The 25,812-nt window shown below is 35.2% G+C and overlaps 1 protein-coding gene across 1 annotated transcript in view; it reads left to right on the top strand.

Moving 5' to 3' along the window:
- Positions 1-1,580: 1,580 nt before the first annotated feature.
- Positions 1,581-25,812, top strand: part of SMC2 (structural maintenance of chromosomes 2) — a 53,618-nt gene continuing 29,386 nt past the window's right edge. The window contains 13 exon segments of the mRNA XM_074280627.1: positions 1,581-1,714; positions 2,186-2,290; positions 2,677-2,878; positions 3,414-3,563; positions 4,340-4,462; positions 7,309-7,347; positions 8,950-9,060; positions 9,270-9,314; positions 10,815-11,048; positions 18,055-18,204; positions 20,161-20,394; positions 22,580-22,739; positions 23,998-24,115. Coding sequence (XP_074136728.1) covers positions 2,711-2,878; positions 3,414-3,563; positions 4,340-4,462; positions 7,309-7,347; positions 8,950-9,060; positions 9,270-9,314; positions 10,815-11,048; positions 18,055-18,204; positions 20,161-20,394; positions 22,580-22,739; positions 23,998-24,115 — 1,532 coding nt within the window. The 5' untranslated portion in view covers positions 1,581-1,714; positions 2,186-2,290; positions 2,677-2,710.

Consider the following 25,812-nt stretch of genomic DNA (forward strand, 5'->3'; position numbering starts at 1 on the left):
AAAACCTGTTCCAGTACTGTTACCAATGCTCCTTTCATTTTTCCTGGGATTATGGGGGGATTATGGGAGACAGACAGCAGTGGGAACAGAGCTTGGGAATTTTGTTCCAGATCCAAGTAAGTAAACTCACTAGTGGTAAAGATGGCGTAGAGGTTTTCATGCCTTCTGTCCCAGGAAAAGTCCGTAAGAAGGGCTCACCCAAGCAAGGAAGATGCTGACTTTGTGACCCCTTCATGGAAGGGGACGTTTGGGCTTTGTGTACACATCCCCTCACAGCTTTCAGGGCACTTTGAGGGCAGGCTTGCCCTCTCTGGACATGCTTGGCTACGGGAGTACCTGTCATACAGAAACTTGCAATACCCAGGCTGAGACGAGGCTTCCTGAACACAGCAAAGAACATAGCTGTGAACAAACTGGTTCCCGTGTTCAGAATGATTTCTAGTTACTGGATCAATGGGTACGGCTGCTGCGGAGCCTCGGGGCAGGAAGGCCAGAGTTCAAATCCGGGGCAAGTTTGCCTCATTTCTTTATGCATGAAATGGAAAAAGACATGGCAAACCGCTTTCCATACAAGAACACCCTGAATGGGGTCAAGAAGAGTCGGGCGTAAACCACAGAACGGGGTGCTGGGCACGCCCCATGCCTCGGTCTCTCCCGTTTCTTCTTCTGCAAGATGGAGATAATAGCATTTACTTCCCAGGAGCGTGGTAAGGACCACGTGAGAGATTTGTAAAGCTCTTTGCAAACTATATGATTATGCTGGCTACAATCAAATGAGTTATGATTTAAGAAAACATGAACTGACGAGAACCAAGAACTACCATCTTTAAAGAAGGACGGGGATCAGAGAAGATGAAGTTTAAGTTTTCCAAAGTTTAGGGCAAGGCCAGTTTCAGACGGAGGAGAAAGGGAGTTCAGATCTTCGGGTTCTCCCCTCCTAGGGGATTTTGCAATTAGCAGGCTAGAAAAAAGGAGGGGCAAAAGTTCTGTAGGAAAGGGAAAGGCCTGGAGGGGAGGGGGATAGAATGGAGGGGAGGGCCGAAGAGTGGAAAGCGGTCGGAGGGCGTGGCGGGGAAGGGAAGGGAAGGGTGGAGCTAGAGGAAACCGGTGAGGCCGGGGGCGAGCTAGAGGTTTTCATCCGAGGGGCGGCCGCTCGGAGCCCTAGGGAACCCCCGGCGAGCAAGGGCGGGGCGGAGCTAAAGTAGGAATGGCGTAGGGGCGTGGCCATTAGGGGGTGGAGCTAGATTTTCAGTGGTTTGAGGAGGCGGGACTAGAGGGTTGAAAAGAAGGGAAGATTGGGCGAGTGGAAAGAGGCCCTTCTGATGCAGATTGGGTCTGTCCGATGGCGTGCCTGCTTCCAAATGCCAGCCAGGCTCCTCGAGTAGGAGTAGGAAAACTTCTTTCCGGAGTTTCCACCCTCTAGTAGCCTTCCAAACTCTAACCTTCCGATTATCTGTTTTTGAACAATCCAGGGGGTAGGAAAATGTGACGCCGAATGTTCAGGCTGAGGCTCGGGCGCCTCGGAAGAGAGTCGGTCCTTCGCCATGGGGCCTCAGCCAGCGCCAAAATTCAAAAGAAACGGTAAGTGCGGGCTTCAGGGCTGGCGGGAAGCTGCGAGTTTGGCCGCCCTTCTCGAGGTGCTCTTGGCTCTCCAGTCAGACCTTTTATCCCGGGGCCATCTCTCTCTGCAGCCCTGGCCGCCACGCGCTGGCAGGTACCGGTGGTCCAGGGAGGCGAAGTGTTTGTGCGTGCGCGAGTGAGAGGGTAGGGGCGGCTGGTGTCAGGGACACCGAAGGTGAAGGTTTGCGTGCGTGCAGGCGTGCATGCATGTGAAATCTCGGGGGGCGGAGGGGTTACGGACGGAAAGGACAGCAGCGTGCGTATGTTGTGTGTGAGTGTGCTTGGGGTGTAGATGTCTGGAGGGAGACTATGGTGTGTGGGTGTGTACGTTCTTTGTACCTCTACTCCGGGGGTAGAGGGTGGGATATCTGCATACCGACGTGTGTACGTATGTTAGGGATGCCTGCTGATACACAGCAGGCACTTAATAAATGCATGTTGAGGGAGAGAACGAGTACATGTATGGGAGAGGTATCGGAGAGCACGCAGTGGTGATGTTAGGGGTAGCTGTCAGGTTCAGAAGGTGGTTAAAGTGAAGCTGTGTGGGTTTCTTTTCTTTTAGAAGAAGTCTTCCCTCTGCTGCTGAGGAGACAGTTGTGGACTCATTGTCTGATTTGGGAGGGGACCGTAAAGTTGCCTAGTGCTCAGTCTGATGCTCTGCTTTTCACAGGTGAGAAAATTGAGACCCAGAAAAAGGGAGGTGAGTTGGTCACGCTTTAAAGTGATCACTAACCCAGTCAGCAGCCTAGGCCTTCTGCTTCACTGCTCCCTGGGCTCTCTGCAGTCGTTTTTCCTGGAGTAAGGTGGAATTTTGGAGGGAGCATCAAAACTTGATTTCTTTCTGGCTCTATTGTTTCCTCCCCTTGTGAGCCTCGAGAAGTCACCCTAAGCATGTGAGACTGACAGACATGCCAAAGAAGTACCCAGGTTGATGTTAAACTGTATGATGTCTGCATTCCAGGCTTCAGAATCTTACTTCCCCGCTCAGCTCACTCACTTGCTTTATCCTGTTTCTGATCCACATAACTGATGGATGATTCGCTTGGTCTCTTCCAGAAGCTCATTGCCCTCTTTGGAGACAGTAGTGAAAATGCACATCAAGTCCATCATTCTTGAGGGATTTAAATCCTATGCTCAGAGGACAGAAGTCAATGGCTTTGATCCCCTGTTCAATGCCATCACAGGTCTAAATGGCAGTGGCAAATCTAACATCCTGGACTCCATCTGCTTCTTGCTGGGCATCTCCAACTTGTCTCAGGTAAAACAGAAGCAAGAGAATGGTCATCCCTTTGGGGACGGCCAAGTTTGGGTTATTACATGTTTGCTATTGCTGTCTCTACCCCTTTTTGAGATTTTATATTACGTTTGTCTTAGAAGCCTTGTCTTTGAGAGGTATGATTGCCTCTGAGCTTGACTGAAATAATGTGGCTCATTATATCTGGGAAAGATGTGGGTTTTAATTTTGTTTCATATGTTTGGTCATATAGCTGATAAGTATGAAGTGTCTTAGGGTGGATTTGAATTTGGATCCTCCTGACTCCAGACCAAGCCCTCCAAAATCTTTCCCCAACTTGTCTTTCTGGAACAAGCTGATATTCCATTATTTTATGGTTACTGTTCTATGAACTGTTGAACAGGTGATTAAAACAGCTCTTGCTAATTATCAGTATTTGCATTTATAGTTAATTCACAGTATATAGGTAAGTTTTCTTATTGGAATTGAAATCTGACTTTCTTTTTTCCCATGATGCAATGAGATCTTTATACTTTTAATTTTTTATCTTTTGCTTTAGGTTCGTGCCTCTAATTTGCAAGATTTAGTATATAAAAATGGGCAAGCTGGGATTACTAAAGCTACAGTGTCAATCACTTTTGATAATTCTGACAAAAAACAGAGCCCTTTGGGATTTGAGGCCCATGATGAGATTACAGTTACGAGACAGGTGAGTCTTTTGGATATCTAAGAACTCTTATATTCCCAAGAAGAATTCAGGAGTAATATTGTTATATCTTTAGTGGCAAATGCTTTTGTTACAAAATCATCAGTAACAGCAATTGCTTAAATTGTTGTAGACCTTCATTGTGAAGAATGTTCAATTAAAATATAATTCAGTCAGGTCATAACTTAGATGTAAATGTTTGGTATCTTTTCCTAATGATTGGGGTATTTTAAAGAGGGCTCTGGCTAGCTAAAGAGAGAAGAGTTGACCACTGGAAGAGGATATAGGAAGTATTCAGGAAGATGAGAAGGGATCTAAGGATAATAGTTTGAAAAAAGAGACTACTTGGGACAAAATACAAAGATAGACTTAGAATTTTTGAATCGTAGACTTTTAGAGCTGGAAGAAACATTCAAAGTCATTTCTTACAAATTTTGGATCTTCCACTCTCTTCTACTCATTATACCATGATGCCTGCCCAGCTTTAACTAGAGTTGGTCTTTTGGCTCATCAGCTATGTGTGGACAGATGTTAGCACTGAGATTTTTCTATCTTGAAGTTCTAAATGTTTGCCTCAGTCCAGGGTACTGGCTTGTAAATCAGGGGACTTTGATTTTAGTCCTTGCTTTATTAATTAGCTTCATGACCCTTCTTTCAATGTTGGTTTACTTGTCAACAAAATTGATAAGTTGAATTAGATTTCTAATTCTCCTAGTGGTTCTGAAAATCTGATTCTAATTCATAATACCTTACTAGACTGTCTTCTATTTTATTTTCAGGTGGTCATTGGTGGCCGAAATAGATACTTAATCAATGGTGTAAATGCAAATAACACCAGAGTTCAAGATCTCTTCTGTTCTGTTGGACTTAATGTTAACAACCCTCACTTTCTCATCATGCAGGTAACTATGGTTTTTATATTTGCTTTATATTAATTGTGATATATGGATTATCATGAGTTAATGTGTGATGTAACATTGTCTTTCCTTCTGATTCTTCACTGATAGTACTCATTTTGCCTGATTAGCCAGTTTTTCCCCATTTTTTTGGCTGAAGTCTATTTCCTAGTTAATTTTCATTTGGAATAAGGCTAATTCTTTACATTGCAAGAACCTTTAGATGGAGAGAGCTACTTGTGTTGCTACCTGATAAACCCATCTTTCCACTAACAGATGGAATGAGGTTGCTTTATCCTGTGTCTTGACTCATTTCGGTTTTTCCTAAAGAATAAAAATATTCCTTATAAATATCTTAATTAACTGAAGTATTGCTAATAATACCGAATTTTTACTTTTTTTCATTTTTTTCTTAAATATCAATGTAGGTAGGAAAGAATTATACATATAAAAATAATTTATCACTGCAAATATTTATATTTATACAAATATTTATATTTATACAAATAATGCAAATATAATTTTATTATATCACCTATATATTTTCCAATATATCTTCTTTCTCAAAGAGAGCCATCTTTTATAACTAATAAGAGTTAAAAACAACAAAAAAAACCCCAGTTGAACTAAACTTAGCAACATCAACAAAAAAATCTGATATTTGAAATATTTTGTAACCATAGTCTCACACCTCTGCATAGATGGGGAGATATGTCTTGTATCTTTTCTTTGGGACTTTGATCATTTATTATTTTACAGGACTCAGTTTCTATTGTTCTATTTATGTTATTGTAAACATATATAATGTTTTCCTGATTTTGCTTATTACTTCACTTTGCCTCAGTTTATATAAATTTTTCCATACTTCTCAAACCCATGTTCAATTGTAATCGTGTGTTGCACCTTGTTTAGCTATTCTTCAGTTGATAGTCATCTGTGTTATTTCCATTTTTTTTTGCTTCTACAAAAATGACTACTATGAATAATTTGGGATAGATGGGATTTTTCTGTTTGTCTTTGATATCTTTTGGGGTATTTGCCTAATAGTGAAATGTTTCTATTACAGTAATTATCTTGGAGAATGACTTAAACTCATCAAAATTGTAATTTTTTTTTTTTATTCTGAGTGTTACAGACATCAAGAAATTGGAATATTTCTTTATATAAAGAACAGAAAAGGGTTTGCACATCAAACTATAAATACCTTGTTAAAATATGATTTATAAATTATACAATATATACATACATATATACAATATAATATATAATAGGTAAATAAGTAATAAAATATAATATCAGCATGTTAGTTTTTTTGATACATCATTTTAAATGCTTCATTGATTCTTTTGAAGTATAATTTAAAGGTGATTTTTGTTTTGAATCATGGCAGGAGAAATTGCCTTTAAGTTGACACTTTTATTTCTATACCATGGCTGAATTAAATATAAGAAATTTTTTGATGCTAAACTAGATTGTGTTTTCTTGGTTGCTAGTAAGTATAACATTCTTGTAATATTTGGTTAGAAAACTAACATAATGTTAGGCTATATTAAGGAAGATGTGATGTCTAGCAAGAAATGATAGTGTAGGACTCTGTCTTGGTCAGACCAAATCTAGAGTATTGTGTTCAGTTTGGGATTCTATATTTTACAAAAGATATTAACAATCTGGAGAGAAGATCATGCCATAAGAGATTTGACTGAAGGACCTTAACATTTTTGATCTGGAGAAGAGAAAATTTAGGAGCAACATGATAATTGTATCTAAAGGACTCTTACATGGAAGAGAAAATTAGACTTATTCTGCTTGATTAAAGAAGTTAGAAGTAGGGAACCAAGAATAGAAGTTGCAGGGAGACAGATTTCAGCTCATTGTAGAGAAAATCTGACAAACACTAATGTCAAAAAATGAAATGGACAGGTTCTAAATGATTTCTCTTCCTTAAAGAATAGATGTTTATCATAAAAGTTGGCTAGCAGATTACCAGTTAGATTCAGGTTGGACGATCTCATGAATTATATCCCTTCCAATTCTGGAAATTCAAGATCTAGCTTTTTCTTATTAAAATTTACTTGTACTGTGTTCCAGTCCTTGAGACTGTTAGTAGGCATCAACTAATCTGAAAATTTAATATTAATATCATGCTGCTAAATTAATACATTTTGTGATTTTATATTTAGGGCTTTAATTTGGGTCTCATAGAATTAAGACTAAATGATTTTTAGATTCTTATCTGAGTCCAAACCTTTTGATCTTAATTTAATAGAAGTTAAAAATGTTTTTGATATGCAAGACTGTGTATTCAGCAGGAGTTTTACTATCTAAAAGAATCTGTTTCCTCATGTCCAAAATGACAATGAGTTTGTAGCATCATAGAATTTTAGAACTAGAAAGGACCTTATAGTTTATCTGTTTTCGTGATTTTATTTTATAGAGGGGGAAATCAATATCCAGAGAAATCAAGTCTTATCTAATATTACACAGGTAATAAGTGGAGGATCCTAGAATTAAAACCAGGTCTTCTCCCTTCAAGTCCAATGTTTCTTCTGTACTAACTACCCTGCCAATATAGAATAACCAATATCCCTTTTAATTAAATCTTTCTGTAATTCTAGTTAAAATGAATACTGATATTTTAAAAAATACCAGGAGACCATTATTCATTGTCTTAAAGACTAATAAAAAGAATCTCTTATCTTCCTGAAGGTGATGGAAAGGACTTTCCAAAAGACTGATTTATTTCTGAGATTTAAAGCAGTTAGTAAACAAAAAAAGTATGATTTTTTTTTAAACATTTTATATGCATTGTTTTTCATTAAGTGCTTGAACATAATTTTCCATTTTATTTTCAGGGTCGAATTACTAAAGTGTTGAATATGAAACCTCCAGAGGTAAGAGCTTCATATAAACTATAACAGTGATTAATGACATTAATTGTACCATAAGTTTCTTAGGACCAAATTTATATTTTGGGAAATATATTGGATCATTTTGAATTATCTTTAGGTAACTTGTTTCTCTTTACAGTGTTTGGTTCTATCCCATATGGTAAGATAAGTTTGACCACATAAAAGATGCTTTCAGTTGTAGTTCTAGATTGGGATCTTCAGGTAGTGCTTTTTTTTTCCTTTGAATAACTAATAAAATAAATGGAATGATAATAAAGTTTTGTATGATTGTGGTTCAGACATCTAGTGGTGATGTGGGTAGAACATTAGACTAGGACTCAGAAAGACCTGAGTTTAAGTGTGGCTTCAGATTTACATTACCCCAGGTAAGCAAGTTAGTTTCTGTCTGTTTCCTCAATTGTAAAATGGGAATAATAATAGCACTTAACCCTTGTAAGGCTGTTGTAAGTATCAAATGAGATAATACTTGTAAAAGTGCTTAGCACGGTGCCTGGCACATTGGAGAATCTAATTATACCTTTCCTTTATTCCCCTTCTTATTTTCATTGTTTAGCAAGTAGGAGAACACTTCTTTCTTTCTTTCAGCTGAAAACTACCATATTCTCTGAAATATTAATCTCTCTGAAAGAATTAATCCCTGTAATTTAGGAGTCATTTTGTTCATTTTGTAGTAGCATTATAATTATTACATTGTAGCATTGTCATATCTGATTTCCTAGAAATACTATTGTAACATTTATACATTTATCCATTTATAATTTTACTTCCTCTGGCAATATTTCTTTAAGTGCTAGGTTTTTGTTGTTGTTTTTTGCCTGAGAACTTTCCCTATTCACAGGGGAGGAGGAGGAATTTTTTGAAGATGATTTGATATAGTTATATGGGCTTTTCAATTAAGAGTATCTTGGTAATAAGGTTAGAACAGAATGGATGATAAGCCATTTTAGAAAAATGTTTGTTTAGAAAAATGTTTGTGGCTAAAATTACTTATTGGGAGTATTGGGATGAACTCATTAGAGTATTGGAGGATTAGAGGAAACTAAGAACCTCACTGATCTTTTGGAAAGAAAGGAAGATGATGAAAAAAAAATACCCTGCTTTGGATTTGGCATTTAACCCTTCCCTAGTAGACATTTATACATTTATATGCATATATTTACACAACATATATGCTCTAGACCAGGCTGCATCCCAGTAGTCCTATGCTCTGATAACTAGATTAAAATGTCACTGGGAAATGTTTAACAAAGTAAATAAAGCACAACATAGCATAATGCTAATTTGTAGTTTTCTAAGTCAGTATGCAGTTATTGGTATCTGTTATTTGATAGAACTGTTTTAGGCAATGAAGACTCCCACAAAGGTTTTTGAAGGTTCATTTTCCTCTTACTTACTCCTCTTATTTGATATTTATGTGGTGATATTTAATAAGTAATGAAAATTGTTTTGGATTGTACCATTGATAATATTCTTATAATGAGTGTCTTCATTTTTGATCAAGGCTAAACTGTGCTTTGTGATTATATTGAGATAATCACAGACTCTTAAATTCTTAAATATTTATTTAAAACATTCTCATTTTAGATTTTATCCATGATTGAAGAAGCAGCTGGAACCAGGATGTATGAATGCAAGAAAATTGCTGCCCAGAAAACTATAGAAAAAAAGGAAGCTAAGCTAAAAGAAATTCAGACGGTAATTAATGTTATTAGATAATTCATATTAGGCAAGTATTAAGATTCTGTGTTTATACGTCTTATGCTATAGAAGTGGAGAAAACATCTATAGTATAGAAGTGGCAAGTTAAAATGTGATATTTTCCATTTACCTTCATTTGCCTAAAAGTATTTGCTTTTTTCTTTTTTATGTTTATGTTAATAAAGTTGTAATTCTTCATTTTATAGATACTGACAGAAGAGATTACTCCAACACTTCATAAATTAAAAGAGGTATGTTCTAAATATATGGAATGATAATTGAGGGATTAATTTCAGGGCAAGGGACAAGAGGTTCAGAGGAAAAATGACATGGCCATTAATATGCAGATAGTAGCAGAGCCAGAACTTAGACATGAGACCTCCAACTCCAAATCAACACTTTTTCTATTTCACACAAATTAATTCAATCAAGGATGGAATTTTTTGGCAGCCACATTACTTTATTGACTCATAAAGAATTTGTAGTTCTCTTAAATTCCCTAGGCTTTTTCATGTTACTTCCTTCCTCACAATAACTGTTTGTACAATCTTTTTTTGTACAGTTAAATTTTTTTTTTTTATTCCTGTGCAGGAGTTTGTTTCTTCCTATTAAATTGCATTTTATAAAATTTAGATTATTTTTCCAAAATTTTTATTATTAAGGAAGGAACATGATATTGTGTTCTTTCTTGAACTGTACAATAACAGTTGGAAAAAAATAAAAATGTTGTGTTGATAAAGCTAATAGGCTATTTAGTATGTTTGTCTTTTATTAGAAAAAGAGAAGTTTAACATAGGTCATTGGTGATTTGATTTTTGCCTTAGGTTCTCTACATGCTACATATTAATATTGTAATACGTTTTCTCACATATTTCAACTGACTAATAATACTTTTTGTTAGTAAAAACAGAAAAATAGGATTATTTTACAAATGCTATAACATTATGTATAAAAGCTAGTTTTCATCCAACTTTGTCTTTTGATGTCCTTTTGATGCTGTTTGAGTGGTCTAGATTCCTGGTGGTCTAGAGGATAGTGGTTATAAGAGAATTGTTAATAATCCCCTTTAAATCAACCGCAGGTTTTAGGAGTGAAAGAATTCACTCATTCCCTAATTATTAGTTGCAAAATGAAAGTTTATTGTTAGATAGAAATCAGTTTACCAAGAGAGACTGATATCTGTAGTGACAGATCTATGGAGAATGGAGTTTTGCATTGATAATGCGGTTCTCATTAGACAGAAAGTCCTGGCAGCAAAGGGAGCTACCCAAGGTCCATCTACAAAAGACCTTCCTTGATGGAAGCTATTATAGTGGGTGATTTGGTGGGGGCTGGGACAGCCCAGATGCAAAGGAGTGCTTTTTGACCAAGATTGCTAATTGAATCAAAGGCTCTGGCATCCTGGAAAGATAACTTATTTAGGGAGGATATGCCTTACCCAGGAGGGGCAGAGAATCTGAAAGGGATTACAGATCAACAGGAAATAGTTTCTTAAAGGGACCACAACCTGCTTCACTTTCCAGCTATACAACTATATGATTCTATGATCTATTCCAATTTAATTTTTCACTTATAGCATTCAGTGTAAAAAATGCTATGAAATTGAAATTTTGAGTTGTGATGTGGGTGTCTGAGTGTGTATATGTATGTATCTATGTGGCAGACATGGCAGAGGGAGAGTTGGAGAGCTTCAGAATAGATTGCATTTGAATTTCAGCTTGTTTTTTTTTTCTTATTGACCACTTTTTCAGGAAAGATCTTCCTACTTGGAGTACCAAAAAGTAATGCGAGAAATAGAACATCTGAGTCGTTTGTACATTGCTTATCAGTTTATGCTAGCTGAAGATACCAAAGTACGTTCAGCTGATGAGTTAAAAGAAATGCAAGCCCTAACTATCAAACTTCAAGAAGAAGTATCTGAGAATGATAAACATATTAAGGAACTTAGCCGTGAAATAGAAGAGTTGGAAAAAAGAAAAGAAAAGGTAAGAGCTAAAGTATGAAAGTTAGATTACTTGTATTGTAAGGTAAAAACTTGCTTTGTGGGGCAGAGTCAAGATGATAGCGAAGACACGTATGACATTCTAAGCTTCTCTCATACCCTCACTACTAATTACCAAATTCAGCCTCAAAAATAGTGCTTGACTAGTAAAATTCGCAAAGATTGGAAGTATAACAATTTACCAGCCAAAGATAATCTGGAAGATTGCCAGAAAAGATTTGTCCTGAGCAGCAGGAGCAGGCCAGCACCAGCAGGGAGTTAGAAGGAGAAACTAACATACTGAGCAGACTGGGTGGGGGCTGTCTCCATGGCTGGAAAATTTACAGGGAGGTCTCTACTACAGGTTGGCTGCTCTGCTTTGGTTGCAAAAGAATAAACCAGCAGAGAAATTAAAGCCAAAGGTAGAGTGTACTCCAAAAAATGCCAGAATCTAACAGGATCTGGCTACACCAACCCAAAACCAGAAGTGAGTGACTGAGCACAAACCACAGCACAGCTATGCAACCAAATTCTGAAGCACAGGGCTTTTACCCAGAGCAGTCACAAATCTGCATGGCAAGGGGGCTCAGCCTTGGGCAATGGAACTACTTGGCCAACAACTGTACTCCCCAGGGCAGAGACACTTCTGGTGTGATGTGGGTGTGGGGCTCTTCCCAGGGCAACTGCTAATCCACACAGTGGGCTTCTGCCTGGGGCAATGATACTTTTATTGCTCAGCCTCTAGCCCCAGGGCAGTCTCTAATAGCAGGGCTTTTAGCAGGGCTTTTAGCAGGGCACTTCCCCCAGCTCAGCCCTGCTACCCAGGGCAGAGACATTTCCAGTGCAGAGCTTTTCCCAGAGCACTTCCACAGCTCCGCTGCTTTTTTGCAGCCCATTTGCAGGACAGCTACTGTGCATATATCTGTACCTACTCTGCAGAGGAAGCTAGTAACCTCCTTACCCTGAAGACAGAACCCTTAGGGGTTTTAAAAAAATGAGTAAAAAAAAGGCTGTCCTAGAAAAAATTATAAAAAATCTTAAAAGAGAGCTAGAAGAAAAATGGGGAAAGGAAAGAGAAGCTATGGAAGAGAGTACAGAAAAGGCTTATATAACTCACTTAAAGAAAAATTTGATAAAGTGGGAAAAGAAAACAACTTCCTGAAAGGTGAATTGGAAAAGGTAAAGGACTCCCAAGGAAACAGAATTTGTAAATTGGAAAAGATAAAGAACTCCCCAGAAAGTAGGATTTGTGAACTGGAAAAAAAAAAAAAAAATAACTCAGTAAAAAAAAATTTGTGAAATGGAAAAAAATTCTATAGAGCAAAACAACTCATTTAAAAACTCAGTTGAACATATATAAAAAGAAGTTTAAAAAAGTTAATGAAGAAAATAACTCATTAAAAATCAGAACTGAACAAATAGAAATGAATGATTTTGTTGAGACCTCAAGAATCAGTCAAGCAAAATCAAAAAAGTGAAAAAATAGAAAAAATTTCAAATATCTATCTGGAAAAACAACAGACCTAGAAAATAATTCTAGGAGAGATAATCCAAGGATTATTGGACTTCCTGAAAATTATGATGAAAAAAAGAACCTAAATGCTATTTTACAGGAAATCATCAAAGAGAATTACCAGATGTAATATAATCAGAAGGTAAAATAGTAATTGAAAGAATTTATCAAATACCTGAAAAAGACCCTAAAATAAAAACTCCAAGGAATATTGTGGCTAAATTTCAGAACTATCAGAATAAGGAAAAAATATTACAAACAACCAGAAAGAAACAATTCAAATACCACAGAGTCAAAATAAGGATCACTCAAGATCTAGCTGCTTCCACATTAAAAGATCGAAGGGCCTGGAATCTGATATACTGAAAGGCAAAAGAACTTGGAATGCAGCCAAGAATAAACTACTCAGCTAAGCTGAGCATTTTCTTCCAGGGAAGAAGATGGACATTTAATGAAATAGATCAATAAAATTTGTTTCTAAGGAAAAAACCAGAACTAAACAAAAAATTTGACCTCCAGCTGTAGGACTCAAGAGAAGCAGAAGTATTTCTGTTATGGATATACATAAAAAGTACACGTATAATTTGATTTTGCTGATATAACATAAAAAAAAGGCAAGTAGAAATGGAAAGGGGATAGTACCAGAAAAAGGGAAAGGGGGAGCTAAAAAGAGGGAAACTATATCCCACGAAGAAGTAAAGGAAACCTATAATATCTGAGGGAATTTAGAGGGGGGGGGAACATTGTGTGAATATTACTCTCATCAGAGTTGGCTCAAAGAGAAAATAATTGACATATTTAGTTTACAGAGAAACTTCTCTCACCTCATTAAAAAGTGGGAGAGGAAAAAGGGAAAGAGTAATAAGAGAAAGGCACAAGAAAGGGGAAGGGATTCAAAGGGGGTGAGAGGGATTCTAAAGAGGCAGAGCTGTGTGGGGCAAGTAGTACCCATAAGTTTAATGCTGGGGAAAAGGGTAAGGGGGAGCAAGAAAAAGAAAAGCATAATCTGGGGATAATAAGGTGGCAGAAAATACAGAATTAGTAATTTTAACCTTAACTGTGAATGGGATGAACTCTCCCATAAAATGGAGGTGGATAGCAGACTGGATCAAAAGCCAGAATCCTACAATATGTTTACAGGAAACACATTTAAAGCAGGGAGATACATATAGAGTAAAGGTAAAAGGGTGGAGCAGAATCTTATGCTTTAGGTGAAGTCAAAAAAAGCAGGGGTAGTCATCCTTATCTCAAATCAAGCAAAAGCAAAAATTGATCTAATTAAAAGAGATAAGAAAGGAAACTATCTTGCTAAAGGGTAGCAAAGACAATGAAGCCATATCAATACTAAACATATATGCACCAAGGGGTATAGCATCAAACTTCCTAAAGGAGAAGTTAAGAGAGTTGCAAGAAGAAATAGACAGCAAAACTATAATAATGGGGGATCTCAACCTTGTACTCTCACAATTAGATAAATTAAATCACAAAACAAATAAGAAATTAAAGATGTAGATAGAATATTAGAAAAATTAGGTATGATAGATCTTTGGAGAAAACTGAATGGATCAGAGAGGAGTATACTTTCTTCTCAACAGTTCATAGAACCTATACAAAAATTGACCATATATTATAAGGACATAAAGACCTCAAAATTAAATGCAGGAAGGCAGAAAGAATAAATGCATTCTTTTCAGATCACAATGCAATAAAAACTACATTCAACAAAAAGTTAGGAGCAAATAGACCAAAAAGTAATTAAAAACTAAATAATCTCATCTTAAAGAATGATTAGGTGAAACAGCAAATTATAGACAAGTAATAATTTCATCCAAGAAAGTGACAATGATGAGACATCATATCAAAATTGGTGGGATGCAGCCAAAACAGTAATAAAGGGAAATTTTATTTTTAGAGGCTTACTTGAGTAAAATAGAGAAAGAGAAGATCAATGAATTGGGCTTGCAACTCAAAAAGTTAGAAAAATACCAAATTAAGAACTCCCAATCAAATACTAAACTTGAAATCTAAAATTAGGAGGAGAAATTAATAATATTGAAAGTAAAGAAACTATTGAATTAATAAATAAAACTAAGAGTTGCTTTTATGAAAAAAATCAATAAAATAGATAAACCTTTGGTAAATCTGATTAGAAAAAGGAAAAAGGAAAATCAAATTGTTAGTCTTAAAGATGAAAAAGGAGAACTTTCCACCAATGAAGAAGAAATTAGAGCAATAATAAGAAATTACTTTGCCCAACTTTATGCCAATAAATTTGATAACCTAAGTGAAATAGATAACTACCTCCCAAAATATAGGCTTCCCAGATTAACAGAGAGGAAAGTAATTTGCTTAAATAGTCCCATTTCAGAAAAAGAAATAGAACAAGCTACTATTAATCAATTCCCTAAAGAAAAAATCCCTAGGACCAGAGGAATTTACATGTGAATTCTAATAATTCTAACCAATATAAACTATTTGAAAAAATAGGGAATGAAGGAGTCCTACTAAATTCCTTTTATGACACAGACATGGTACTGATACCTAAACCAGGTAGATTGAAAACAGAAGAAAATTTACAGACCAATCTCCCTAATAGAATATTAATGCTAAAATCTTAAATAAAATATTAGCAAAAATACTACAGAAAATCATCCCCAGGATAATACACCATGACCAAGTAGGATTTATACCAGGAATGCAGGGTTGGTTCAATATTAGGAAAACTATTAGTATAATTGACAGTAACCAAATTAACAAAAACCATGTGATCATTTCAATAGATGCAGAAAAAAGCATTTGATAAAACCCAACATCCATTCCTATTAAAAATGGATTTTTCTTTAAAATAATCAGTAGCATCTATTTAAAACCATCAGTAAGCATCATATGTAATGGGGAAAAGGGTAAGGGGAAGCAAGAAAAAGAAAAGCATAATCTGGGAATAATAAGATGGCAGGAAATACAGAAATACAGAATTAGTAATTTTAACTGTAACTGTGAGTGGGATGAACTCTCCCATAAAATGGAGGCAGATAGCAGACTGGATCAAAAGCCAGAACCCTACAATATGTTGGAACCATTCGCAATAACATCAGGAGTGAAACAAAGTTGCTCACTATCAGCATTACTATTCAGTATTGTATTAGAAATGCTAGCTTCGGCAATAAGAGTTGAGAAAGAGATTAAAGCAATTAGAGTAGGTAATGAGGAAACCAAATTATAATCCTTTTTGATAATATGATGGTATACTTAGAGAATCCCAGAGATTCTACTAAAAAGCTTATTGGAAATAATCCACACCTTTAGCAAAGTTGCAGGATACAATATAAACTCATATAAGTCATCAGCATTCTTATATATCATTAACAAAAACCAACAGTTGAGTTACAAAGAGAAATTCCATTTAAAGTAACTACCAATAGTATAAAATATTTGGGAATCTATCTGCCCAGGGAAAATCAGGAACTATATGAGCAAAATTACAAAACACTTTCCACATAAATAATCAGATCTAACCAACTGGAAAAATATTAAATGCTCTTGGATAGGATCAGACTATTTTAATGACCTAGAAAAAATAACGGCAAAGTTCATATGGAAAAACAAAAGGCCAAGAATTTCAAGGGAACTAATGAAAAAAAAAAAATCAAATGAAGGTAACCTAGCTGTACCAGATCTAAAACTATATTATAAAGCACCAGTTACCAAAATCATTTGATATTGACTAAGAAATAGACAAGTTGATCAGTGGAATAGGTTAGGTTAGGACAAAATAGTCAATAACTTTAATAATCTAGTGTTTGAAACCCAAAGATCACAGCTTTTGGGATAAGAACTCACTGACAAAAACTGCTGGGAAAATTGAAAATTAATATGGCAGAAACTAGGCATTGACCCACACTTAACACCATACACCAAGATCAGGTCAAAATGGGTTCGTGACCTAGGCAGAAAGAATGAGATTATAAATTAGAAGAATATAGGATAGTTTACCTCACAGTCCTGTGGAGGAAGAAGGAGTTTATGACCAAAGAAGAACTAGAGATCATTATTGATCACAAAATAGAAAATTTTGATTATATCAAATTGAAAAGTTTTTGTAAAACAAAACTAATTCAGACAAGAGTAGAAGGGAAGCAATAAACTGGAAAAACATTTTTACAGTCAAAGGTTCTGATAAAGAGCTCATTTCCAAAACATGGAGAATTGACTCTAATTTATAAGAAATCAAGCCATTCTCCATTTGATAAATGGTCAAAGGATATGAACAGACAATTCTCAGACGAAGACATTGAAACTATTTCTAGCCATATGAAAAGATGCCCCAAGTCATTATTAATCAGAGAAACACAAATTAAGACAATTCTGAGATATCACTACATACCTCTCAGATTGGTTAGAATGACAGGGATAATGTGGAATGTTGGAGGGGATGGGGGAAAACTGGGACACTGATACATTGATGGAATTGTGAATACATCCAGCCATTCTGGAGAGTGATTTGGAACTGTGCTCAAAAAGTTATCAAACTGTGTATACCTTTTGAATGAGCAGTGTTACTACTGAGCTTATATCCCAGAGAGATCTTAAAGAAGGGAAAGGGACCTCTATGTGCAAGAATGTTTGTGACAGCCCTCTTTGTAGTGGCCAGAAACTGGAAACTGAATGGATGCCCATCAATTGGAGAATGACTGAATAAATTGTGGTATATGAATGTTATGGAATATTATTGTTTTGTAAGAAATGATTAGCAGGATGATTTCAGAAAGGACTGGAGAGACTTACATGAACTGATGCTGAGTGAAATGAGAAGGACCAGGAGATCATTATATATTTCAGTAACAATACTATATGAAGATCAATTCTGATGGATGTGGCCCTCTTCAACAATGAGATGAATCAAATCAGTTCCAATAGAGTAGTAATGAATTGAACCAGCTACACCCAGCAAAAGAACTCTCAGAAATGAGTATGAACCAGTACAAAGAATTCCTAACCTCTCTATTTTTGTCATCCTGCATTTTTTATTTCCTTCACAGGTTAATTGTACATTATTTCAAAATTCGATTCTTTTTGTACGGGAAAATAACTGTATGGGCATGTGTACATAAATTGTATTTAACATATACTTAACATATTTAACATGCATTGGTCTACCTGCCATCTGGGGGAAGGGGTGGAGGAAAGGGGAAAAATTGGAACAAAAAGTTTTGCAATTGTCAGTGCTGAAAAATTACCCATGCATATATCTCATGTAAATAAAAAGCTATAATAAAATAACTGCAAAAAATAAACTTGCTTTGCAGAGTGATATTTTGAGGTATTCTAGAGCCACTGAAAGTGTCTTACTGTCTAATTATTTTGTTTAGAGAGGCATAATATAATAGCTCTTAAAAATTATTTACTCTTTATAAAGTTGAATTTACAAAGTGAGATTGCAATGTAGTTGTAGATTTTAAGAAACTTGATTGAAGTGGAGAGATATGTTTTATTGTAGGAAATTGGTAATGTCCTTCAATCCTTGGAAGATGTACTTGCAGAGGCACAAAGAATCAATATGAAGTCTCAAAGTGCTCTTGATCTCAAGAAGAAAAATCTTGAAAGTGAAGACAAAAAACGCAAAGAAATAGAAAAAAGTATGGCAGAGGTATGCAATATTACTGTACATTCCAAAACACAAGGTATTCTAGTGCATTGTTCTCAGCAGTATTGACCTTGTAACACGTCATTTCAAATATAGTCTAATTTTTAAAACTTTACTAAAACTTAACATTAAATGCTGTAAGGGAAGCATTTTTATCTGTGGTCTATGAATTTGTCTTTAAATTTTTTTGATAACTATATTTCACTTCTTTGGAATACCATGCATTTTTATTATATGTGTTAAAAATATATTTTCTGAGAAGGACTTCCATAGTCTTCACTAGATGGCTCAAATGCTGTGTGACCCCCAAAAGTTAAAATTCTTATTTAAGGGGCTACAAAATATGGAAGCAGAATTGTTGATATCATAAATTTGGCATTCAACTCAATAATTTATTAAAGCTTGCTACATATGAAGTACTTTTTAAGTACTAGAGACATAAAAGAATTAAATAGTCCCTGCCTGTAAGGAAATGATATTCTATAATGTCTGTATTTCTCTTTTCAACCAATAAATCAGACATTTTTCTTGATACAATCAGGGATTTTGAAGTCCTTGGGTATAAATACCTGTCTATTTTGGCTTTAAAAAAAAAAGATCTTAGGTAAATTACAGCAATTGACTTTATTTTTTTCATATTAATTAGGCTAGGGCAGCTAGTTGGGGTAGTGGATAAAGTACCAGCCCTGAATTCAGAAAGAACTGAGTTCAAATCTGGCCTCAGACACTTAATACCTCCTGGCTGTGTGACTCTGGGAAAGTCACTGAGCCCTAAATGCCTCAGCAAAAAACAAAACAAAACACAACTAACAAACAAAACCACATTAATTAGGCTAAAATTTCTGATTTTTATTGTAGAAGGTGAGAAATTCTTCAAGTGCTGACTTTGCTTATCAATAGATATATCAAAGTTTTTAATTAATGTGATAATGCTGGAACTTAGAGTATATGAGGATCTTTATTAAAAAAGGCATCATTCTTCTCTTTGTGGGATGTCTCATTTTAATTTAATATTATATTTGCAATAGTAAGCTTAAAATATAGCAATTACTGAAGTAACCATAATTTGGAATGCAGGACTTTATGATTAAAGCCATGATCTTGAAATTCACTCCTATAGCATCATAACATTTTGAAATTGTTATGGAATCTATAATCTGTGATGTTTATATAAACAGTTTTAGGGTGTGTGTGTTAGGGAGCAACCTGCTAGTGGTTGCTGGGTGTTATAGGAGCTACCTGCTAGTAGCTCCTGGGGATCTAATTCTGACCAGCAGAATAGATCCCTTCATATGAGAGGATGATAACAATATAAGGAGGCAGTTGCATTGTTTGACCTCTCTTCTCTTCCCTCTTGCCTCCGATTTATTTTCCAATTCACAAACAACATCTGCTTCTGTAAAAGCTGATTTGCAATTCTTTCAAGTGTGTTATGATTCACAGCTATGGAGAAATAACCCACCCCTTGATAGTACAGTCCCTTTTAATCCTTTACAGGCTTTCTGAGTTTCACACTTAGGCATGGTCCTTAACATATTTGTATGTTTAAAGAGGGCTAATTTTGAATAAGCAGTTCTGGTTGTAAAGTTGTCTGTGTCATTAACAATTTAATTGATCTTTGGCAAATTTCTCAATCCCTTTGTGCCTTAGCTTCTTCATATGTAAAAAGAGAGAGTTGATGTTGAGAATCAGTTAGCTGTCTTTCAATTCTGCATTTATAGATTTGAAGAAAGATTAAGTTGATCAGCCACTGGTGATTTTGTTTGTTTTTGTTTCTGCAACTTCCAATAACTTGGAAAAGTTATCATCCACATTGATGGGGAGAGAATATATGCTGAAGTATTTATGTATAAAAGAGAAGAAATAAATCCCTGTTCTTAAAACTATTGAACTAGATATTGAAATTTTGCTTCACAAGTGAAAGAAATTAATTTCCTTGTTATTTTTTTTTCCACAAAGGATTCTAAAACTTTGACAGCAAAGGAAAAAGAGGTAAAGAAGATAATAGATGGGCTGACTTCTTTTCAAGAAGCAAGTACTCAAGATGCAGTTGCCCTGGCAGCTGCACAGCAGCATTTCAATGCAGTTTCTGCAGGCCTGTCCAGTAATGAGGATGGAGAAGAGGCAACTCTTGCTGGACAGATGATGAACTGTAAGAATGACATAAGCAAAGCTCAGACTGAAGCCAAGCAGGTATAATCAGAAATAAACAATTCATAATTATAATTTTAAAATGTGATAAATTGTTAAAGGTTCTTTCCAGCTGCTATATTCCATATCAAGAGTTTGACAACTTGGTGTGATGGAATGAATATTGGATGAGAGTTTGGAAAACTGGTTCTAGTCCTCTTTGTGTCATTTACTAGATGTGTGGACTTGTACAAGTCCCTTAATTCTTGATATTAACATCATTCTTCTTGTTTCTATGCTCTTAAGTTATTTTTCATTCATTCTATTTTAAACCATTTTCCCCTATTCCCACTCCTGTGGTCACTTGTTCACTGCATCCTTAAATACAAAATGAAAAAAGGAAAAGAAAAAATGTGCTATGTACAAGTGTAGAAGAAGATTCAATATAAAACGTAAATTTCCATTTCAAGGGGCAGCTAGATGGTGCGATGGAGAGAGCGTTGTCCCTGGAGACAGGTGAACCTTTAGCTTCAGACACTTGACACATAATTGCTGTGTAACACTGGGCAAATCACTTAACTCCTATTGCATCCCCCTGCCCCTCCAAATTTCCATTTCAAGAAAACTTATAAATGCTACATATTGTTTTCAAAGCTGGCTGGCTTTTCTTTGTTTCCTTGTTGGTTTTTCTTTTTTCTGCTATGTATTCTTTTTACTTTATTGTTTTTCTTTCTCCTTCTACCCCACCCCCCACAGAAGGCTATAACTGAGCATGGAGAATAGCATACTTCTCTGTTTTTCAGTTTATATTAAATCTATTTTAACTAACTCTATGCCCAATTCTAGTTTTCAAGAAATTACTTGCCTCAATTTCCCTTGGATTTTTAAAGTCTTTTTTGAGTTCTTCCAATAAATCTTTTTGTGGTGGGGACCATTTCAAGTTTCTTTTTGGAAAAGATGTGGCTTTTTTAGCTTCATTACCTTTCTCTGAATATGAACCCAAATCTTCTTTATCCCTATGGTAACTATAGAGGTTGAGTTTTTTCTCCTTTGTTTACTTATTTTTATTTATTTTTTAAAAATTGTTTTTAGCAGTTATTAATGTAATCAAGTTGTGGTCCCAAGATATGGGGAATGATGCTCCAAGTCTAAGATCCTTCTTACTGTTACTTTCTGAGGTCTGTCTTGGGACCCAGCCTTTGGCTCTCCCATCTACTCCAAAGCAGGGCCCCCAGTCACTGTCTTACTAATGATTTTGCTCCCTCTGGTGGTTATAAACTACAACTGAAATTGAATCCAGGAATTCTGCTTTCCCACAAGTGCCCACAGCCAACAGCCCCTCCCCCTTGATACTGCATTCCGGGTGCTAGCTGCTTCTCTCTGCACTTATATCTTGGGACTTGGCTGGTCAGCATAGTTGTGCTTGGTTGGCATTCCTTGACAGCAGAAGGTCTTTCAAGTGGAAAGTCCTTCACTCTTCTTCTACTTAGCATTACAGTCTCCCACATTATCTGCAAAATGAAAGTTTCTAAGACTAAGGCTGTCCCTTAACCAAATTACCCCATGGCTTGTTTGTTGATTCTACAGAGTTGGTGTGGAGGTGTTTCCACTTCACTCTAGAAAACCTCCACGTGGGGTATCCTCAGATTGTCTTGGGACAACTTTTTTATCAACATGTTTATTTCTGCTGCTCTTCAGTCATTTTCTATTTTGTTGTGGAAGAAACTTGGAGAGCCAAATGTTTTCTGACCTACTCCTCTCATTCCAGAATCGTCTCTCATACTATATCTTATTTTTTTTCTTTTTAAGGATGTCTTCTACCCTTACCATATTTTTGAGGCAGCTTATTGGAATGAAATATAAAGTACTTTGAAAACTGTAAAACAAATTTTTGTTAATATTGTTATTGTTATTTGAACCACTGAACTTAGTATACCTTGGAGCTCCTTTTTCTGAATTGGTTAGCTAATAATCAGCCTTGTATTTAAGCTCTGTTGCTAGTTAAATCTTAAAATATTTGCCATGTGTATTTAATGAAATTGCTGGAAATTGATTTATAAACAGGAAAGTACTTAGGAAATTGCTGTTGGAAAAAATGCTTATATATGATAAGTAGATGATCTAAGTAGATAAGAGTTGGAAGTTGTTATGGAGTTACTGGGAGCTGTTTTTAGTAAATCTGTTTTTCTATATTTGCTGCTCTTTTATCTTTAGTACTACTATGGTTTTGTCTCATTTTTCAATCTAGGCTCAGATGAAGTTGAAACATGCCCAGCAAGAACTAAAAACCAAACAAGCTGAAGTTAAAAAGATGGATAGTGGTTACAAGAAAGACCAAGAAGCCTTCGAAGCTGTGAAGAAGCTTAAAGAGAAACTGGAAACAGAAATGAAAATGCTAAATTATGAAGGTTTGCATTGTTTGTTATGTGAGAATATTTGGCCAATTGCTAAGAAGGGAATGCTTTAGGGGAAATGAGATTCTGAAAAAAAAATCAAATTTATATTTACAATTATGTTGTAAAGTTTTGATATTTAATATTAAATAACCTTTTTATGGGGATTTTTAACATATCAAAAGAGTTAAAAATTATTTCTTTTAAAAATGTTATTTGGATGTCTTTTTTTCTTTATATCAGTCTTTTCTGGGTAAGAAAAAAACCATTACCTGACTACAGATTGAACCATTTTTGTAATTAAAAAAAAAAAAAGCAGGGGCAGCTAGGTGGCACAGTGGATAGAGCACCAGCCCTGAGTTCAGGAGGAACTGAGTTCAAATCTAGTCTCAGTCACTTTAACCCTAGCCTCAGGGAGAAAAAGAAAAAAAAAAAAAAGCACCTTCCAATTCACCAAAAGCATTCCATACAAATACCCTATCTATCAAAGACACATAACATTCTGCCTGAGTAGTTTCCTGGCTCTGCTGTGAGGAACGGAGTATATTTCATTATTTCTTCTCCTGGGCTGCCTCTGGTTTTTAAATTTATTTATTTAAATTTTAGGCATTTAGGTATTTAAATATAAGTATTTACTTAGGAAGCCCAGCTTCCTAAATGATATTTTTATTTTTGTTAATGAAAACATGAATTTAATTTTGCTTATTCTGCATCCTGCAGTGTTCAATTTTTCTGAATTTCTCACTATTCATAATTTCTCTTTATATTATAATATTCCATCACCTTTGCATGACATGATTTTTAGCCATTTCTCAATCCAACTATTCTTCCGAAAGAACATAATAACAAATTTAAATAACCCCCTTTACAATTTGAGAGAAACCTAGCCTTGAAAGAATCCCTTTTCTGCTTCACTCCCCTTCTGAAGTACTTGAATCAGGGTTGTACTGAGCATTATTGAATTGTCAGTTCTTACTGGTTATATTTTACTGATAGGAGTAACATTTTGCTTAGTTTAAAATTAAGGGCTGTTTTCATGAAATACAGGTATTTCTTTTTACAAAACCAATATTTAATAATTGGCAGAGATGGTTTAAATATTATATATGTTTTTTCATTTGATACTTCTCACCAGAGATTTATGCTTGGCTTTTATTTAGTATTTAATATTTTGCTTAAATTAAATCACTAAGAATATTAGAGGGAATTGCTTTTTTGGGGGGCTTTAATTTATTTTTAAAAATTATTTGATGAGTTATGTTTTGCTATTTAGAAAACAAGGAGGAATGTCTATTGGAAAAGCGTCGATTGTTGTCTCAAGATGTTAGCAGGCTGAAAAAAACGTGTGAAACCCTATTTGCCAAGTTTCCCAGTCTTCGATTTGAATACAAGTAAGAAGTCATGAACTTAATTAGCATACATCTTAAAATAAATAAAATACAGATAGTTAAGGCTAAATATATAATAAAACAAAACACCACAACAAGCATTCATTAAGCACTTATAGTAGAGATCTTTGTTAGCACCATAATAATTTAAATTTTAAAAAAATTTTTTAATTTCAGTCCAAATTTTCTCCCTCTACCTCCTTTCTCATCCATTGAGAAAACAAGAAATATAAATGTCCATTTTATATATATAAAGTCATGCAAAACATTTCCACATTAGCCATAAAAAAGAAAGAGTTCATCAGTTTTCTTTCTGGAGGTAGATAGCATGGTTACTGCTATAGATAGATTGAATGGTTACTGGTCTTTGTGTTGCTAAGAGCTGCTAAATTTTTCTCAGTAAATTATCATGACAGTATTTTTATTAGTGTGTACATTGTTCTCCTGGGTAATGCTCACCTCACTTTCCAAGTTTTTCCGGAAATCGTTCCCTTTATCATTTCTTATAGTACAACAGTATTGCTTCACAGTCATTTATCATAACTTGTTCAGCAATTCCCCAGTTGATGGCCATTCCAGTTCTTTGTTACCACAGAAAAAGCTACTATAAATATTTTTATTTAGAATTACTAGTGGTTATTATTATTAGTGGGTCAAAGGGTTTGCCCAATTTTATAGCCCCAGAGAAATTATTACTTTGCTATTATATTCATAGTGACTTTATTAAATTAGGATTAAGTTTTCATTTCCTTATTCAGAGATTATCCCCTGTCAGTTAAGTCAACCTGACTCTGAAGGACATGATTGATAGTGGTGATTGTCCTAATCCTTGGGGTATTTGATTATGGGCAGAAAGACATCAGACAAGTAGACCTTATTTCTATTTGGTGTGCAAATAGTATCAAATCTAGGTGAATTCTTACCTTTAGGAAATAAGCCCATGCCCCTGTATTCCTCCATTAGGATCACCTAGCTCCTGAAGCAGAAAACCAACTAGAGTGGTCTGGGTGAAGATGAATTCCTCTGTCCAGATTGATGGAAGTGGCTGAGTCTCATGATCAAGCCATCTTCTCTCAATAGGATGAATTGAAGACTTTTAGCCCACTTCTTTATTTAAATATCCATCAATCCAATCAGGATTTCTGTCAGGGACATTCTCTTTTAAAAAAAATTGGCTTCCATTAGGGGTTTTTGATTACTGTGAGAAAACAGTGACCAACAATTTATTGATTATTAGCTATTGTGATTAAAACAATATATGCAGCAAAGTTTAGTAACTTTTTAGGTACAGTAAGGAGTTTATATTCTAATATGGAAGAATAAAAAGTACCAGATGTGTATGGTGTGGCGATAGCCAGGAATGAACATGTGTATCTGGTTTTGAGCAAGATAAGGCAAAAGTTCACTTATTAGAACTAAAGATCTAAAGGGTAGATGAGAATTTAGGCTTCATGATGAAGATAGTAACCTCACTGTATATTACATTTTATCATACAGGTTATTTGCACTGAAAAGTATATTTTGATATATTAAAGTTAACTATAATTAGTTTAACTGATTATGAAATTATGGATTGTCTTGCATATGTTATGAATCTTCTGCTTTTGTTTTAAACTGGGAATATTAGGAAATTAGGAAAACTTGATCATGAGTGGGTAGTAGATTGTTTAATCAAATATACTATGTCAGAGGGAGTAGTA

The sequence above is a fragment of the Sminthopsis crassicaudata genome, chromosome 1 (genome assembly GCF_048593235.1).
Source record: "Sminthopsis crassicaudata isolate SCR6 chromosome 1, ASM4859323v1, whole genome shotgun sequence".
Lineage (NCBI taxonomy): Eukaryota > Metazoa > Chordata > Mammalia > Dasyuromorphia > Dasyuridae > Sminthopsis > Sminthopsis crassicaudata.